The following is a 16879-nucleotide window of genomic DNA, read 5'->3' as shown; positions in this document are numbered from 1 at the left end:
TCAGTGTTGACTCTGCAGGGATGAGGAATTCACTGGATTCCAGTGTAGGAAGATAAAGACATGGCATTGCACATGATCTCTCGAACCCCTTTCCGTGAATTGGGCCGGTCAGTTTTCAGCTTCAAATTAATAGTCACAGGAAACCACGAAAACCAGCCCACAAAGGAGGTTGGTTAGAATCAGACAGAATAAGACTTCAACAATGCAGGAGAATGAGAGCACAATATTTGGCTTATCGGGATGTGAGTGTTGCCAACAACACAGAGGCTGCTATTTCAAGGGAGACTGAGGATGGACACAAAAGTGACTGCTCCGGCAAAGTGGAGACTGGGGTGTATATGGCTGTCACATCCAGATCTAGGGTTGTTCTTCAAAAGGAGACTATGGACAGAAAACTGATCGCTTCAGCAAAGCAGAGACTGTGGTCTAAATATGCAGTGTCCTGAGCTAAGTGTATTATTCAATAAGAGTCTGTGGGCTACAGTTAAGTGGAGACTCTGGACAATGCAGTATTGTACTCCAGAGTCTTATCATTTCATGAAGACACTGAGGGCAAAACGCTGATTTCTTTAGCAAAATGGAGACTTGTAGATCATAGGAGGCAAATCCAAGTCCAGAAAGTATAAACCCTACCACAGTTTGGCTACAGCCGCAGGTGCTTCTACTCAACAGGCACATAAACAAGCTCCCGGAGCTCGTTTACCTACCGGTTGAGTATCCAGCTACTAGAGCCCCTTTACCTACCTATCTGCTGGACCTGGATTTGCCACCTCTGCTGTAAAGTATAACAATGCAATGTCCTTAACTAAGTGTGTTATTCAAGAAGAGAATGAGGGCATAATAGACACAGCTGCAACAAAGTGGAGACTGTGGTGTACAGTACTGTCACATCCAGAGCTAAATGTGTTATTATCTAAGAGAGAGTGGGGGCAAAAAACTGTGACTGTTAAGTGTAATGCTATGCTGCAGTACCCAGAGCTGGGCATTACATTCAAGAGGAGACTGAGAGATGAAAATTGACCACTGCAGCTAACTGGGGACTACGGAGTAACCCAATGAGCGACCAGGTGTGGATTATGCCACCTGGTACTTCATAGTTTTTGATTTTGCCAGCGGTTTAGGCACCTTGCAGTGTGGGAAAAGGCACGTGGTCTTCCTTGGTCTGTCGCAGTGCGTGTAGCAGGTAGCTGGTCCTCTATCACACTCTGGATCTTATCTGGACGTCCAGATAGCAGCTGGAGTTCTTGCTGCTGTGTGAGTGTAGCGGAGAGCGACAGCCTCTCCAGGAGGGGGAAGAAGCCAAGATTTTTCTGTCCGACCAAATAAAGTTTGACGGACGTTCAAGCAAAACTAAACTAACACTCTGTTTCTTTTCTCCCCTCTCAGATCCGATGGGAGAAGAACATCACACTCGGGGAACCTCCGGGATTTTTACACTCGTGGTGGTGGTATGTATATATGGCGATCCTATCAAACTATGTCAACACACGATCCCACACACATGGCTCACCTTACTTGTGTAAGAGTGCTCAACGTGATGAACCAGAGGAATGCGTAGAAGGGAGGGGGGCAGTAATTGCAGGGAATGCTAAGTGCATCATCTCACATATGTTTAAGTGCTCCTTGCATTGCTGCCATTCACCAGTGAGATCGCTTCTCCTCTTCTGCTGTTCGATAAACATTTTCTTGACACAATCAACACAATAAGTTAACATCTTTGATTTCTCATGGGTTTGTTTCTTCCATGCTGCCTATTTTAACAAATGCGCCAGATTCGCTAATGCTTCATAAGCAGCGGACAGTGTGTTCTGTTCTGTCTGCCTGGCTCGGGTCAGTGCGCTTGCAGGCTGACACTGTTGTCCTCCGCAGAAACAAGCCGTGTTTCCAGCCGAGTGGTATGCAGTTTGCCGCGGCGCGGTGTAGTGTGTAGGCGATAGGCTGGTAGTTATGTAATTATCATGGCAAGGCCATAGAGCGTGGTCTTCCAAAAAATTCAACAATGAAGAAAATTGTTGTCCTTCCTGTTCAATTGCTCTTCCACTCCATCAACCAATTAACAGATTGCAGTGTGTCTAGCTTTACAAGTTAGGTACAATACCAATGCAGTTAGGACCCAAAACATGTTCTCAAAAAGGTAACTGCTTTTTCCATAGTCCCTTTCAAGGTTATCATAGTAAATTGGTAGCGATGTCTGAAAATGTCTGGTGTATTGGCTTTAAAGGCAATAGAACCCACCAAACACAGGTTCCTGGTTTTAGACTAAGAGTTTGACAAATCCAACTTTACGCTAAAGTGGAGATGTGACGAGCTGCGAGGAGGAAGTGGCTGGGAAGATTGCACACAAAGACGGAGAATCCTGGGAAGGTGGAGGATACTGAATCCTCAGCATTAGCGGCACGGGGGCAGCAAGAGGCGGAATAAGAGGTTTGACAGGAGGGCCGCTTTGTTCATCATTCACGCTCTTCCCCAAAGGCCCCCCGGCCCGGCTCCATATAGTAAACGTGTCGCTTCATTCATTCATCCTGTTTGGGCCTCAGTGTGTGTTGTCGTTGTAGAGCGTGTTGACACGGCTCATAATGGTCTTTAAAGAGCTCGGCTTCACTCAGCCGGACAGTCGCGGCAACAAAAGGCAAATATACAGTGTGGAGTGTGGGATATGACCTAGAGGCTGCTGGGATTGCTACCGGATTGTGGGACATTTGGCTCCACAGAGAGACTGAACTAAAAAAAAATTGCATTGGTCATCAGAGTCTAAAACAAGTTTTGGTATAAATCTTTGAAGACTAACAGGGATTGGAATAGCAGAAGCGAGCAAGGCTAACTACGATGTTTATTTAGCCACATTTCGGACATGCACAGAAATAAAGAATGTGTCTTACCTTGTCTGGACATTTCATAGTTTCACAGAGACTTAAAAGTTTGGCAACAGCAGCAGATGGATGGGTTGAAATTCCCTTCCAGATTGGCCAAAGTCACATGATTAGCATTAAGTCGATTTCAAGCGTTCAAGTCGACTCGTCAGCTACTTGACTAATTAGTTCAACACTGCTCTAAACCCAAGTGACAACTGGACCACAAATGAAGCCTTCAAAATTGCTTTGACCTACAGTACCTTGCTGCCAATTCTGCATCCTATCAATGGGAATCTGGATTTTCGGCAATGACTGTGACCAAAACAAAATTTGGGAGTAGACATTACACTTTGGGTATTATTGTCTCTCCTTTACCCCAAGATGGGACCAGCTTGTTGAAGAGAAATACAAATACATTCAGCAAAATGGTGTCTTATACTTTGAGTCTTTTGTTTTTGTTTGTATGCGGGTCTTTCAAAAATATTTCTTCACTGGAAACCGGTTGGGACTGTTGACCTCAAGTGTGTGTTTGAGTGTGTGAGTAGAGAGGAGGCTGATGATTAGCCGGGCAGGTCTGTGGAGTATACGACATAGCTCAGGGGCGTCTGTCTGGGCCGCGCAGCACGTGGACACGAGGACTCATGAGGGGGGGAGGGGGGATCCCGCGGTTGTCGCCGGGGTCCACCCATTGGACACCAACCCCCCAAACTCCTCTCTCTCACAAACCTCCCCCAAAACAAAAGCTCCAGATGGTAGGAAAGCCACCAACCTTCCACATCGCCCGCCCCACACCCCTGCCCCCTCGCAACCTTTGTCTGGAGGCCTGTCCTTTGTTTGCGGAAGAGAGACCCCCGAATGGATTAACTCTTTGCATTTCAGCCTCTTTTGTGTTAAACAGCCAAATCTAAGACCCCGACCCCGATGTCACCCTGGCCCCACCCCCCAGCCGTCGCCTCCTCAGCACCTCACTAGACTGTTCATCGCCGCCTCTGCGGATGCTTCCTGTAGGATGGCGTGGGGGGTGCTTTAGATTACGACTTAGGAAGGAGCAGGGAGGTGTTGTGGGACTGAAGCTTTTTAGTGGGGGGTCACTCATCCACATCTGTTGTTATGGGTGGAGGGATAAAGAAAAGCCTCAGTGAGGGCTGCAGGTGTTGATTGTGTCATTAGCTCCTTCTCTATTGGCCACTGCTAGTTGTCTCCTCTTTATCCCCAAATCGATTGCTTTAACCAGTTTTCACTGGATGGCCACTGAATTCTAAACCCTCCTGAACACACTCACACATACACACCTAGTAATCCCATCACAACAACAATATGGCATGGGGATCTCTTGGTGCCATCACTTTGTTGGCATTTTTATGTTGGGAAAAAATCTGCAGATTTTCTTTTTCTCTGAAACACGGCAAACGTCTAAATATAGTTACTCCGTTCCTTCTTTAAACAAAATAAAACTGTAGTACATTTTTTCATTACATTACAAACCTAGTAAAAGTGTATTTTTTTCTGAAATTTAGTAGCTGTTCTCTACTTTGTGAAATAGTCAAGTGGAAATGATCTGATGTGAACCATGCTACTTAGCCATGCTATATCCCCAGTCCCCACTTGTAGACATGCTAACGCTCTTAGCTATGTTTATTCAGAGACATCATTATCGTAATATATTCACATTACCTTGAATTTGTTGAAAAGTGGTACGTGGCGCTTTTGTAGCTGTGATATTTGGAAGTGTAGTCTTCTCTAGCAGCCACTCTTCGTGAGCACATTTTAGATATCTTTCCTCAACCAAGCCGCGATACCCGAAAAGACACTCTACCGTTTGATCACAAGGGACACACATTTTTTTCCCATCTCTTCTGAGACTGAGCCGCCATTACTCCTCCCCCCATATAACCATATTAACTACAGATGTTATGGATTAGCAGAATGTTGCATCGCTAAGCTAGCAAGGTTGTGGCATCTGTCGCATATGAACGTCAAACACGTATGGAAGTCCTGTGTTGCGCATCACCGTTACAGCAGTGAATAGTGTCTGTGTTGTTCGTCTGTCAACACAGAAATGAGAGCTTTTTGTCTACTTTAAAGCTGCTTAAGGGAAAGCAGGCACGTTTGCTAATTAAACATGAGTCCTGAATTGCCATGAGAATGAAAGAAAAGTAGGTAAGAGATGAGCATACCCGTGTAACTTAAATATTTACATACCTAATGAATTTGTATGTCTGTTTCTGTTTGCTATTGCTAGCTGTCTGCTAGCTAGCCGCTAGCCAAAGCGGCAGACAGGATTATGGTGCAGACCTGCCAAGCTGTGTGTGTCTGGCTTTGTTTACGTGCCTTATTATAGTGCAAAAGCCCATTGTAACCGCTGGCTTTGTCAGACCACAGTTAATTGCAAATAATTATCGTGATGGCATTTAATTTCAATAATTGTCTTCTTCTGGACGTCTGGATGCTAATCCCTTTCCTGCTCTTTTGCTGATGTGTTTTTTTTCCCCCCCAGCTTTGTTACTTCTTTGAATGAAATAATGAAAGACTATCTGTAAATGTTTGCATCACCTCAAATACAGATCGGAAGTGCCTCCCGTGTAGCTCAAATAACAAGCCTTAGTACCGAAATAAGCAGGCAAAGATTGGATCATGAGATTGGAATGATTAGATAATTGGACAGAACTTGTACAAGGGTACGCGATTTGTTATCAAATTGCTGATGGTAATTAACTACAAATGTTGATGTAGCAGATAATCTTGATCTGCATGAAGGAAGTAAAATACGCTGCACACATGTATACACATGTGTATTGCGTGACACCGCAAGGCCTACCGCACACAGAGCGATGCGGCGGAGTGAGATGGAACAGGAGAATTATGGAAGAACTATAGTAGGCGACATACTCGCACACAACATTGACCACCTTGTGCATTTAACTGACTTCACGCTTTTCTTTTTCAGCGACAAGTCCACATGAAAGTTTAGCTACAAGTATTATTGTACAATGACTAGATGTCACTTCTAAAAAGCAAATTTTTGGAGAGAGTGCTCTTGATATTTCGGTGACAGAGACTCTCCACGCTTCACTTTTTTTTAATTATTATTATTTTTTTATTAGCTAAGGTACATATAAAATGATATAGTTAAGTGTTATTGTCAGTATATTCTGTATATACTGGCTTTGTGGTGGCCAACCCTGTTTGCTTCATACCTAGAAATGTTTGACTTTGTCATGTTAACCTATCAAATTCTGAATCGCATCAATACTAGTTCAACCACTCATGAAAATTAGTGCACACAGGCTGGTCTCTATTTGACTGCAGCCTACAATTCCTTACTTAAAAAATACAGTTGACAAAAGTTTTATAATCGCAATAGAATGACCCTGGAACGAAATATGTTGTTTCAAAATCTGAACAAATCAGAGGTCAGCCAATGCACCAAGGTAGCGAGTATTCGGACCTCAGGCATTCCTTTGGAGCTATAAAAATATATTTGTTTCAAATACAGTATCAAGTTGGCTCCTTTTAGGTACTCCTACTCAATCTTCTTCAAACCCACCACCTGAAATATTGTGGTTTCCAATATACACCTCCATTCCTGTCTCCTTCAAACCTACATAGGAGGATGCATTCAAGTCTACAAATAATACCTTACCAGGAGAATGAAAGTGTCAGATGGTACAGAAAGACTGACAATGAGATTCCTCAGGTCAGCTGTTCAAATGGCAATATATATCAGACTTCACAGGTCAGGAGATGTTAGATCACCCTGCACCTTAAAAGCCCCCACAATGTGCTATTTATTTATTTTTTTGTCACAAACTTGAACCTCGGCGTCCCCTTTCATTTCCCGCGAGAGCTGATTGGATTTGTGACGGTCGCGCCTCTCTCTTTGCCCCGTGCCGCATCTCTGGCGCAGCAGCAATCTCTTTAACACCGGCATAGAGATATGATAATGTACACTGACTTTATTGTCATGTGGGACACACACACACATGCAGTCGCGCACACACGTTTGTACGCATTGCTCGTCAAGCTTTGTCTTAGAGGGCACCCTTGTGCTTGCAGAGCGCCTCAGGGCACCAACTCTGTCCTTTCATCTATAAATACTCTTAACACTTCTATTTTAGTACACATTGTCACAAGTCTGAGAGGTTGGTGCTAAAGGTTGAAAAGTGTTGTGCTTTTTATTTTAGAAACTTTGATTTTGGCACCTTTTTTGTTCAAATTGCCCTTAAATAACATTTCATTATGAATGAAAACAAAACAAAAGTGTGTTCAGAAATAAAGAGGAACTTTTGAGGTCGAATATAATCTCTTTTGGGAAGCTGCTTGAACTTTGAGTGGTTCAAACTTAAGAAATAACTAATTTCAGAGTGGCCATCATAAAGTCTTTCTTAACTGCACCAGCAGCCATCAAATGTGAAAATAAACAACCACGTACTGTAAGTCAAATTAATTTTGTCTGCCTGTTTCTACAAGCGACTTAGAATTACACATTGCGTAACTGAAACAATTGCTCAGCTTTACCTTGGGACTAATTAACAATTGTAAACAATGCTACTGATTAGCATCAATGTCACGCTGTTATAACCCTATAAGCAACAGATAATTTGAACATAAATGTTCAAACAACGCATGCAGACAATATAACATTACTCATAGACATGTATTCTTTATCCTCTGTGAAGAACGACTAATATACGCAGCTTGATGTCACTGAAGACTGATCGCCTTCATGCTCATGCTCGGTAGAAGCCTCTTACTGGCTTGTTCACTCTTCAGTTTAGTATTTATTTTAAACTTTTTTGGAGCAGCACAAGCAATTTCCTCACCTCAAGAGTTGAACATTGAAAATCAATTGGACAAGAATGAGACCGACTTACCAGGAACTTGATCTCGGTGTAGTAATTAAGGGCCCGTTTAGAGCAGGACCCCTTATGGCCCCCAGAGATATTGGGGATTGGTGCTAATGAACTAATACGGCTACGGCTGATTGGACACTAAGTAACAGCAGCGCAGCTGATTGGTCGATATTGCGGGTTGTAAGGGCAGGCAGGTGGAACATTTGGTGACCCTTTTCTGCTACCTGTCTGGGGACTGTTTTTTTTTTTTTAACATTTAGTAGGAACATAACATCAATTAAATTTTTCCCCCATTAAAATGTTGTTGTTGTTGTTTTTAATTTATTGTATCCAACTATTAATGTAGCAGGTGAGCTGGATCCTATCCCAGCTGACTTTGAGCGGGAGGTAAATAGAAAGTTCTTACATTTGAGTACTTGCCGATAGAAGTACCAATGTTTGATAATGTCATTATGTCTTGCGATTGCGATGAAGATATTGTTTTACTTTAATCCAATATTGTGCAAATAAACACGCAAAAAATATTTCTTGAACATGGCACACTTTTACGAGGGGTGTGCAAACTTTTTCAAGTGTAATACAACGAGATCGAGATGTAACGAGATCGTTCTGGCATGATATCAGCGTGAATGATGCATGTTTTTATTTATTAGTATGAAATATTAGAAGAGAAGTTATACTCTTCAAACAAAGAGCAATAGTCAGCAACAGTAGGTGTGAGGAAATATGACCAAATTCATCCTCAAACATGAGAATGCCCTTGAATAAAATATATGCAAAATAAATTAAATAATTCAAAATAAAAATTAATTATTAGGAACAAAAAATTAAACATAAGGTGTTTTGGATGTAGGACGATATACACACGTGTGTGTGTGTGTGTATATATATATATATATATATATATATATATATATATATATATATATATAATCTTGTAACATTTTTAATTTTTTTGAGTAACAACTTGTTATTACTGATATTTTAACTGCATGTTTTGCCACATTTTCTTTTCCTGAATGTAGCCTGTTAAAACAAGGCATGCAGTTATCTGGTGTGTCACAGTATGGGCACTAGGGGGCACTGTGTAAAAGTAGTGCATTCAACAAATGAGAGACAAAGAAGAAATAAGGTCATAGGTGTGTGGTTTTGGCGTCCAAATATGAGTATAGACGTTTGGTGCATCCCTGCTAATTTAACCCTTGAATTTTCGGTGTAATAAAATGTCAGTTGAACTCAAGAGTTTTTGTAGAGTGGATGTACTTAAAAAAAAACAAGATCTGTGTGTGTGTGTGTGTGTGTGAGTTAAGCGTGGGGTATTACATTAGTTTCGATCACAAGTTATGAAATTCAATTAAATGCTACATCGAAGCCTTTCTTGCTCCCCGGTGTGTAGAGGAATTGTTTATTTTCAGCTTTATGTCTTATCTTCGCCAATTGCCATTTTATTACGCTTGTGATACAATATCTGCACAGCCTCTTTAATACATCCCGCTTTTACCTCAACGTGTGTCTGTTTGCATGAAGGGAACATGAAACTCTGATTGCACTTAATAAATAAGCCTAAGAAGATAGTGACAAGAGCGTCCCAGTGCGGCGGATGATCGTCTTTTATTTTGGCTGCTATATTAATCTCTGCTTTTTATGTGCACGTAACAAAAAGGTACACTGGAGCGTGAACCTGTCTCACTTTGTTTGGTTGTCAAAGTGACACACAAAGGGGAAAAAAAAAACACAAAGCCTCGATGAATCACAGCGTTATTGTCGCTTTCTAGTCATCTGCGCACTTGTCTCTATTAGATGACATAAAGCACATATGAGCATGTTTTTCAATGTTTTAACACTCTTTTTCCCATGTGTGTGCGCGCAGCGTATTCTGGGATCTCTACTGCGCCGCCCCGGACCGAAGGGAGACATGCGAACATTCCAGCGAGGCCAAGGCCTTCCACGATTATGTGAGTCAACCAAAACACACCGCAGCACCCCCGTCACTCACCAGAGTTAAGTTTGGGGGGGGGGGGGTCATGCTGATTCGAGGTGCTACATACAGTATGCTTTTCTGTGGTTGTGCTGCTGGTTTCCTTTTTTTGTGAAGCTGGATGTTTTTAAAAATGCATCACCTGGGAATGCTGTGTTTTTATTTCATGGGAAAGCCTCGAGACGTCCATCTTTGAATAATTGAGAGTGTTTGTGCCAGTCTATTATTTTTCACATGATTTGGTATCACTCTCTGTGGTTACCCAAAGTGTACACGGACTAAAATCTGACAACAAGCCAGAATGCAAATGCAAATGCCTGGATTCCTCTTGGAATTGCAGTGTTTGTTATTTTGACGTGAATCCCCTTTTCCCTTTCCCCGTCTCAACATGCCCGAAAAGTCACCAATTTTAGCTAGCATGCGTATTCTACTGCAAAGTTGTGTATTTTGCACCGTAACCCCCCAAATCTCACATGGTGAAAAGTTAGAATAAAATCACCCTCCTGTACCAGTTTCAACAATCAACATGAAATTTAGTTGGCATGCCTATCGTGACGGAAAAGCCACAGGGACCCAAGCCCAACAATGCACAGGTGGTCAGCCATTTTTTGTTTGAAACAGCCAATTCAGGAAAAAAAAAAAATCAAGCTGGAACTTTGACAAACTTCTACTAGAGAGTTCAGCTTGAAAGTAGGTATCACAGACAAAAGCACAAATGCAAAAAAAAAAAAAAAAAAGTCCCCAAATATATATACACACATTACTTGGATGGAGGCCCTCCATGCTTCCATAATTCATACACAGGAACATATGAAATTGTAATTACAGTTACAGTATTGGTATTACTGTTAATCATATACTGTAGATCAGGGGTGTCAAACTCAACTTAGCTCAGGGGGCGCATGGAGGAAAATATATTATCAAGTGGGCCGCATCGGGAAAATAACAGTATATAACTTTAAAACAATTGCCATAATTTATACACATATTTTCGTGGACCAGCCCTAAATTACGGAGCTCAAGTGTAATCATATTGTTCCGAAAAATAACACGAATGCAAATGGAATGCGGCAACACTTTGCCGGTATACATTCCGGACGTGTTAAATTGACCTGTTTTGCATATATATTGTTCCCAGAATGCATTGCATGGCGCAGTTAATGATGTTATAAAGACGTTAATCTTTGTCATATCTATTTGTGTTACCAGCAATTGAATTTGTGTCGTATTTAACACATTGATGTCGGTGTATGATTACAAAAAAATAATAATAATTAAACAAACCGTAGTTTAAGTTGTGTAAAATAATGACATCCAGGACGCCGATTCCCCGTACAAGTTGCATTGCTCATCTGAGGACTGACTGCTTGTGAAATTACAAATTGATATGTTTTGATTGTGAATCTAATAAATTAGTCCGACATTACTTTTTTATTTTTTATTTTTTTATTTTACAAAATCATCTCACGGGCCGGATTAAACCCATTTGCGGGCCTGATCTGGCCCGTGGGCCGTATGTTTGACACCCATTCTGTAGATACTGTATTTTTGTATTTTCATTTTCATTTTGGGTAACCACAGTTGTTCAGATGCTTTACCTCCACACTTCTTCCAACGCTGACCCCTGAACTCTCAGCTCATGAGAGGAAACGTCGTCTCCTGAGGAAAGGTCACGCCACGGTCCTTCTTATTTATTGGTCCACTAAAGGTCAATTTGCATAAAGCAGCTGGCCTGGCTGATCACACAAGAACATTAGCACTCACACACACACAATGCATATGCACATAAAGCATATTTAAAAGGCTTCGCTTGCGGTGTCTGCAGGGGCGATAAAAGGTCAGCGTCCCCGGCCCCCTTGACCCTTTCATCTTCTGAAGAGTTGAGGTGGTCAATCAGTAACACATGCACATTTACTGTATATATTGTTTTTGTGGTTCAAGCAGATTGTTTACTAAACACAGACAGCATTATCCTATTTCCTTGACTGTGGTGTCCCAATATTTTGTGTTGGCATGTCTCCATGTGTTGTGTCACCACGATCTTAAAAATAACTGTACGAAAATCACACAGACGCCACAATAGCTAACATGATTAGCATTAGCTCGCTAGTTGTCAGTCTATGTAAATGAGGCTGTTGAGTGGGTTGGCTGCTCCCCTTACCTGAAACGGATTACGGCTGCTATTTTTATCCTTTGCGTTCCATTCAGGCGCTTTTTTTGCCCACAGGCAGTCAAACTCTTGTACGACACTTGACAACCCAACATATTACATTTGTTGTGCATGTCATGCGTGTAGGTGTAGGCACCAGCTGACACGTCGGCGTGTGTGCGTGCACGTGTTGGACCACCGTAAGATTAATTACATGGTTAATTAAACCTAGTAGTTAATTAAATCTGACAACTGTGTCTAATTAATCTAAATGCCATATAATTTGCTACACCTTTCTCCAGAGGTAGGCCAGCTGGATACCTGCACGTCAACGCTTAAATGACTGCCGGGTTGTTCGAACTTTAACCTTCAAGAGGTGTGTTTTAAAGCTGGCAGTGCATTAGAGCTGAAATGTGGACGTACGCCGCGCTGCTATTGGAATAAATGGGAGTCTCGAGGAGTTCAAGGATGCAGGCGATGATGCTTGAGTTTTGACCTGACTGAAGTTGAGGAAGTCGGTTGAGGAGCGAGCCGGCTCACTGAGTGGGCTGGAAGAGTAAGAACTTGGCCTTCAGTTTATTTGCACTGATGTGTCTCTGAGGTTAGAAATTAGCCTGCCCCTCAGGGTGACCCGTTCAACTACTTTGTAGCAAATGCTTGAACCTTTAACCGAACAGTCAGCCCACAGTGGAACCTATAAAATGTTATACCGTGACGCCAGTTGACTTGAAAAGCAATTTACCATTGAGCGCAATTATATTTGGAGAATATGCGCTGTCTGTCTGTCTGTCTGTCTGCCTGTCTGTTTGTCTGTCTGTCTGTCTGTCCGTCCGTCCGTCCATCTTTGTGTCTGACCTTCCATCCTTCCATCCATCCATCCATTGTTGTTGAGCAGACTTAATTTGTTCCAACAGTACAAACAATACATATACATTTTTATTTAGAAACATGTCTGAAGTTATGTGAACAAATCCATGCAGTTGCGTTCATCAACGGACAACACTATTGATTAATTGCCTCATCATATGCAACCAGTGAGGTACAAGTTTGCCTCTCACAAATTAATTCAAAGCAGGTAGACTTCCATTTGAAGGTAAGTCGTTTAAATGCATTACATTTGCTAACCTGTCACTCATCGAGCCCAGATGATGCCGCTCAGCGAGCCCTTTCGCCATACTGTTGCCTCCTGTGGTATGTGCGGTTTTGCAGATTTAGTTTAGTTCGTAATATCTTCTGGTTTTACCTGACTATCAGCAGCGTAAGCAAAATGTTGTCATGATTCACTACGTGTTTCTGTTACCTTAATGAGCCGTGGATGAGCGTGAAAGCTGGTGGCCATTTTGAACACAAGTTCTGGGGATAAATGCACAAACAACTTTGATACTGTCTTAAATGAGGTGCACTTATTTGTCTGTATTGGCAGTTCCAAGTAAAAATGTGTTCGACTCAGAAAGTTCCACAAGCCAGTAAACTGCAAAGACCAGGAAGCACGCGCACGCTACTGCGACTGTTGCCTTTTGTGCGACGCAGAAGGAGAACCGTCAGGGTCGACGCTGTGTGAATCCCCGGGGTGGCAGGGGGTCTGTCTGTGTCTGATTAACTTGGGCTCGCTGGTCCCCGCGGACCGAGCGGCCCGATCAAGCCTCACTCGCGGCCCCTTGCTGATAACGACTCCCTCGGTTCCCCCCCCGGATGGCAGAGTGAAAAACAACGTAATTCCCAGGAGGCGTCACGCGCACACACGCCGCCTGGCTCGTGTGGAAGATTCATCAAGATTGTTTGAAGATGGGCAGCACGGTGCTATAGTGGTTCCATATCTGCCTCACAGTTCTGAGATTTGGGTTCAAATCTTGTCTCACATTTCAGGGTGCGAGGGTACTTGCTATAGAAAATGAATAGGTAGTTCTTTGTGGGCCTGTTTTCACTGTAGAAAAAAAAAATCAGCTATATACAGCATAAGTGACATTTAATCATTTGTGTCCTGGAATTTATTTGGTTGCTTGGCAACAGCGTTTTGGCTCTGTTTCGCCATTTTTGAAAGCGTATCTTGCTCAACTGTGCCCTACTAGTCCCCTTTGACGTTTTGGACCCTCCAGTTTGGAAAGATAATGGAATATGAAGTGCTAATCCTCAGATTTGGGGACGGGTTGACAGCTAATCCAGGGGAATGTGCTGGGATTGGAGGCCTGGCTGCGCTCCCGGAACCCCTGGAAAGTCCTTGTGTTGTCACGCCGTAACAATGCAGCCACGCTGGTATGCAAACGACGGCGCACACGCACACAATATTGTTTTAACAAAGAGCTTCATGGAGGCATACTGCGCATTTTTGTCATCATTTTTTGACTGTTATATGTGGAGAAACGTTGGTACACGGCAGTTATTATTTAATTTAGCTGCACTGTTACATCAGAAATTTACACATTTTCAGAAATAGGCTGCTAACAAGAGAATTACTTGGTTGTTAAATGTCACACTTGGCGGGTCATTAAAGTCAATTTTCCACAATATGTTGGCTTTACAGTAGGGTGACATATTTTCCATATTAAAAACCGTGATGGTTAAATATACAATAAATTTCAACAAACGTAACTGGCTCGTACGTAGCGTGCTAACTGTAATGCTATCTTGGTTGACAGTTGAAGAGAGCTAAACAACCGTTATTCACCAATTCTTAAAAAAAGAAAGAAAAGAGGCTTCAAGATGTTTAATGCCGCTCACTGATGAGTTTACTGTCAACATGGAACAAAGAAAAATTATTTTGTTTTTAAAACAGCCACATAACTTTGCCTTAGGAAATTAATCTTAGTTTAATGCTAACAAACAGTACAGACCAGCAAAGATGGGCTAACACACCTAGCAATGATGTTAGAATAGCAAACAGCGCAGTAACATGATCTAGACAGACGATTTTAACAATAGTTTAGGTATATTTTCTTTATACTCTTTATACCTGTTAAATGCAATAATATTTACAGTATACTATTTTCCATATTAAAAAACACTAAACAAAAATGTTTGTTTTGAGAGGCTATAAGAGATTAATGGCATTACCACTCATTTCAAAGGGGAAAGATGATTTGAGTTTTTGAGTTAAGAGCGTGGTCACGGACTAAATTAAATATCTATCTCGAGGCACCACTGTATCCCTGTCAAGTGGCCTCTCTTGTTGTATTAAGTACTGTTGTCTTTCTGGCAATCTACCTGCATCTTAGTATTTAATCACCTTCAATTCCCACAAGAGAACAAAGTCACGTTTTGTGCTCTTCTTTTCTGGAATTCTTCAAAAGCACTTTGGTTACGGCAACGTCGACACGGATGATTAAAAGACACGCATCCGTTCACGTGCACATTAAAGCAGACGGAAGATCGACACTCTCCGTGACACTCGCGTATAACGACGGAACAAACAAGTCTTTCAAGGAGCGTCGCAGTCAAGCCTTGTTGTCGCAGACGCTTAGCGCTGGCTCAGCCAGAGGTCCCGACCCCGAACATCTGCGGTCCGTGCCCATCCGAGGTCAGCGGCCCGCGGAAGCGTCGCGGGTTTTACGCCGCAAGTGCGTCACTGACACGGCAACGTGGAGAGCTGTCATGATGAGGGCTGAGGTGCAAGGGCATAATCTGATATTAGTGTCCAGAAATAGACGGATAAGACCCGTGTTCGCATTTGTGGAATCTAATCCTGAAATAATAATCTATTAAAGCAGCAGTAAGAAATATTGGATTTTTTTTCTCCCCTTGTCCACATGTGAAGTATGCTTTCACTAAATACACAGTGTTGTCTTTGTATTTTGTTTGTGCGGAAAACTTGATAGAAACTCGACACATATTCTGCTAGCACTGTGGCTAATGCTAACACATCACAAAGTGTTCTCTTAGGTTTGGTGAGAATTCTGATTTCGCTAGAGTGTATTTCAATGAGATAATTATAGGGGAAGTGAACCCAAAAAATATCTTCGGACGATAATATGTCCTATGCAAGCCTTGATAGTCTAAATATGGTATTCTGATTACAATTGCGTTAGTGGAATATGAGTTAAGCAGCAAAATCCAGCCGTTTTTATCCATCTCAGGGGGCGGCCATTTTCCCACTTGTTGTTGACTGAAGATGGCATCACAATTGCTCAGGTCTCAAGTAACAACCAATCACAGCACAGCTTCAAAAAACAGGTGAGCTCTGATTGGTTGTTGCCTGAGCAACTGTGATGTCATCTTCAGTCGACGGCAATGGGCAAAATGGCTGCCGCCTGAGATTGATAAAAATGGCTGGATTTTGCTTCATAACTCATATTCCAAAAATGTATTATTAATCAAATTGTCATGTTTAGACTAGAGAGGTCACATATAACATAATAAGAAACGTTTAAGTTTGACTTTAATATTGACTCATTCGGTACCGTGGACATTTATACTTGTCAACCAGAATTCGACGTATGTTAATTAACGTTTAGGCATGGAATAGAGTCTCGCCCAACTTGTCTACGCAATTTGTAAACATGTCACTTGAGTGGTTTGTCAACCAAGTTACTCTCTCTCCCACATCAGCCGCATGCAAGTCGGCCACGTGAAGCAGTACACTAGCGCCTGTAAATTAAGATGAAAAACGTTCTAACGATGGGACGGCCGGAGGTGCGCAGTGTGCCGTTGCCAGGGGACGTTTTGGGAGGGTTAAACATTTGTCAGGCTGTACCACAGTAACAGGTGGCACAGGGGGAGGAGCCGCTCTCTGTAAACAAGCTTGATGGCTCGGCCTTTGTGTGTTTGTGTGCGCGCGTTTTCCAGGTTGCTGCTCCAGGTGCGCTGTGCTCAGACCCTCCTCTTCTCCTCTTTCTTTGTCCCTTTTTCCTTTTTTGGCAGAATTTACTCATCCATTCCTTTTTCCTGCTTCCATTGCTGTCAGGTCTTTTTCACCGCCAACAACGCACACACCCCGCTGCTCTGCCTTTTCTTTCGTCTCTCTTCTGCTCTCCCTCCCCTCCGCACCGTTTCCCGCCACACTCCCCACCACTGCCCCCCCCCCCAACCCGCCTGCCCGCCTGCCTCCCCTCTC

The 16879-nt window shown here is 42.5% G+C and overlaps 1 protein-coding gene across 5 annotated transcripts in view; it reads left to right on the top strand.

Annotated features, from left to right (window-relative positions):
* The window catches only part of ssbp4 (single stranded DNA binding protein 4), a 94001-nt gene that overhangs the window by 15668 nt on the left and 61454 nt on the right, over nucleotides 1–16879 (top strand). For all 5 annotated transcript variants that reach the window (XM_077533949.1, XM_077533947.1, XM_077533948.1 and 2 more), the window contains 2 exons: nucleotides 1387–1448; nucleotides 9576–9660. In XM_077533949.1, coding sequence (XP_077390075.1) covers nucleotides 1387–1448; nucleotides 9576–9660 — 147 coding nt within the window. The remainder of the gene's footprint in view (nucleotides 1–1386; nucleotides 1449–9575; nucleotides 9661–16879) is intronic.

The sequence above is a fragment of the Festucalex cinctus genome, chromosome 10 (assembly GCF_051991245.1).
Source record: "Festucalex cinctus isolate MCC-2025b chromosome 10, RoL_Fcin_1.0, whole genome shotgun sequence".
Taxonomy (NCBI): domain Eukaryota; kingdom Metazoa; phylum Chordata; class Actinopteri; order Syngnathiformes; family Syngnathidae; genus Festucalex; species Festucalex cinctus.
This window is presented reverse-complemented; position numbering and strand designations above follow the sequence as displayed.